General features: G+C 41.2%; 1 protein-coding gene across 1 annotated transcript; it reads right to left on the bottom strand.

The window, feature by feature from the left end:
• Nucleotides 1–503: 503 nt before the first annotated feature.
• Nucleotides 504–1,816, bottom strand: LOC140955064 (uncharacterized). The gene is made up of 2 exons (XM_073406592.1): nt 1,015–1,816; nt 504–610 (listed from the first exon to the last, which is right to left on the bottom strand). The coding sequence occupies exons 1-2, from the start codon at nt 1,814–1,816 to the stop codon at nt 504–506; spliced, it is 909 nt and encodes a 302-aa protein (XP_073262693.1).
• Between the last annotated feature and the right edge of the window lie 1,146 nt (nt 1,817–2,962).

The raw sequence follows: 2,962 nt of genomic DNA on the forward strand, positions 1-2,962 counted from the left end.
ATTTCAAATGCAAGCACTTAAGGTTGGTAAGCTTTGCTTTCTTTTATGTGAATATGGAAAATGGTTTCACATTATCCATGCAGTCAAAACTCAGTTTTGAAGTTATCTCATGGCGTTTGGGTTGTCTTTCAGGTTTTTTAAGTGATGGATATCACTTGGATTTTCAGAACTTGTTTATTAGAACAAACACCAATTTGATTTTTGTTTTTGTATTAAAACTTTGATTTCCTAAAAATCTTTGTGAAAACATGAGGTCCCCCTTTTTTTTTTTGGAGGGGGAAAAGAAAATACCAAAGAATTAGTGGTTTTATGAGTGAAAGGTGTGCTCAATGTGTTATTTGCAATGAAAATGAAGGCACATCATGAACACAGAAAAACACATGATCTTATTAACAAGAAAGACTCATTTGACAAAGAAAGTCTTGTGGCATTATAAGCCAAATTGCCAACAAGACTAAAATGGGTTAAAACAAACATGATCAAGCAAAAGGAAACTTTATCCTCTATCCTCGAGGAGAGTGCACATTGCCTTCTTCACACCTTGCTCTTGCCATCAGTGTTTCGAGGTTTTCGGAGCATTCCACCTCTAGTGCATTCACCGATCTAGTACCTGAAGCATGATTGGGTAGAGGATTCGAACTCACGTTTGGAGTTCCTTCGAGGGTGATCCATCCAGCTTTAATAAGATGTATAAGCCTCTTCTTAAAGGCACTGCAAGTATGAATGTTGTGTCCCATGGCGCCAGCATGGTATTCATAAATGAGGTCGGGCTTGTACCAATTAGGGTAAGGTGTTGTAAAGGTGTCAAAGGTTCAGGAGCTATACGCCCAATGCTCAGTAGCTTTTGATACATCTCATTTAAGGGCAATGGTAATGAAGGTAGCTGTTTTTAGACTCTTTGATTTTTTGTTTGAGGCTCAGGTTTTCTAGCAAGAAAAGAAGAGTTGAAATTGATGTTGGTGATTTGGGGTGAAGATGATGGAGTGTGATAGTTTTGGAATGAGTTCTTCTTACCCTCAACATGGCCAACCTCTTTCTTTTTACCTCCGAAGCCCCTTTTCTCCACAGGTGTAGAGATTTTACCACTATTTATTCCTTGTTCTAAGCGTTTAGCTACTGCTACAACATCAGTAAATTGCTGGGCCGAACTACCCATCACATGCTTGTAGTATGGGTCCTTGAGCGTATTGGCAAACAGAGTGACCATCTCTTTATCTAGGAGCGGAGGATATACTTGAGCAGTTAGGTCTCTCCACATTTGAGCATATTCCCTTATGCTTTCATTGTCCCTTTTCTGTAGATTGGATAAACTGGTTCTATCAGGAGAAATGTACATATTGTACTTGTATTGCTTGACAAAAGCATCCACCAAGTCTTTCCATTTTTGGATCTTTATGTTGTTCAATCTCATGTACCAATTTAATGCTGCCCCACTTAAGCTATCTTGGAAAAAGTGCATTAATAGTTTTTCATCATGTACCACTTCTACCATCTTATTGCAGTAAGATTTGAGATGAGTCATGGGGCATTGCGTTCTGGCATATTTGATGAATTCAGGAACACAGAACTTTTTCGGGACAACCACATTTGGGACCAGACACATTTCTGATGCTCGTACTGGATCGTACAAGTCTACCCCTTCAATGGCTCTAATTCGAGCTTCCAACGCCACCATTTTATCTTGACCAATGCCATTAGACGACTTGGTCTTGTGGGACTCATTGGCAAATGGATTTATGACTGGAGGGGTAGGTGCTGATAGCATTGAGTGCATAAATGCTGGATTGTATGGAGGTTCTTGACCATGTTCACTCATTATTTCTTCGGGTTGAGTTGTTACCGGAGGTTAAACAAAAATAACTGGTCGGTTAGAAGGACCTTCACCAGAAGCATTTCTAAGTGTTTGCTCGAGTAAGCTAGTAAGGCGAGCCACGCTTTCTTTCAGAGACTCTAACTCTTTTTAGAAATGGGCGTCACGGTGAGCACGCTCTTCACCTTCCATGTTTCTTGCTTGGAGTCAGGTGTTGTAGGCTCTTTGGGGACCTATATTTCAACCTGATGCATGTATGTATGTTATTTACAATGGATGGATGTATGTGTGTGGATGCATGTACATGCAAGGGAGTTCAAGCTCTAAAGGAAGGTTTTAGGTCATTATATGATGGGTAGGTTTTCGACCTGATCTTAAAAAGGTTTATGAACTGCCTAGTGACCACCTCACGTGAAGGCAACGTAGGGGTTTATAAAGAATGGTTGAGGCACAGTGTGACCGCCATTACCAAGTAAACACTCAGTTCATAGTTGGATGTTTCACGAATCTGAACCCCGATTGAAAGTCATGAGGCAAACCGCTACTCCCCACTTAACCTATAATTGGGCTTTATTTGTATGCTAAAGTAATAAAAATACAAGCAAAAATTAAAGACCAACAAAAGGAAAAAAAATCAAACAATCAATGCTTAGTCCAACCAGACATGACTTCCCTAGTGGAGTAGCCATCCTGTTGCGGGGGCGTGCCGAGAGAGAGACTGCAGAAACGGGGCAGTGGAGGGCTGGTTTTTTGTTAAATTTGGACTCGATTTTCTCCCCCTTCAGATCATCAACGAAGCCTCTATTTATACGCGGTGGAAGAGGGTAATCTCGTCTACCCCGGGGTAAAATTTCAGCCATTGATTGAGTTTGTGAGGATCCCAATCGTTGGCTCAAAGTGTGCCTCTTGAGTTGTTCAATCTACAGAAAAAAGCTGCCCAAGTCGGACTATTTAGGCCGGTGTCGGCGCTGTCACGTTGCCATTCAAACCAAACTTTTCAGTTAGCATTGTAAAGAAACTGCAGGGGATCATTTGCGTGCAAGTTTGGTTAATTTTAGTGGACGTTTGGTGCATTAAATGCACCTGTAAGGTAGCTGCCTGGGCAGCATTCACGGGTAAAATCGGGGAACATAATTAACAGTTCCAGACGAC

Source organism: Populus alba, chromosome 19, assembly GCF_005239225.2.
Source record: "Populus alba chromosome 19, ASM523922v2, whole genome shotgun sequence".
Taxonomy (NCBI): domain Eukaryota; kingdom Viridiplantae; phylum Streptophyta; class Magnoliopsida; order Malpighiales; family Salicaceae; genus Populus; species Populus alba.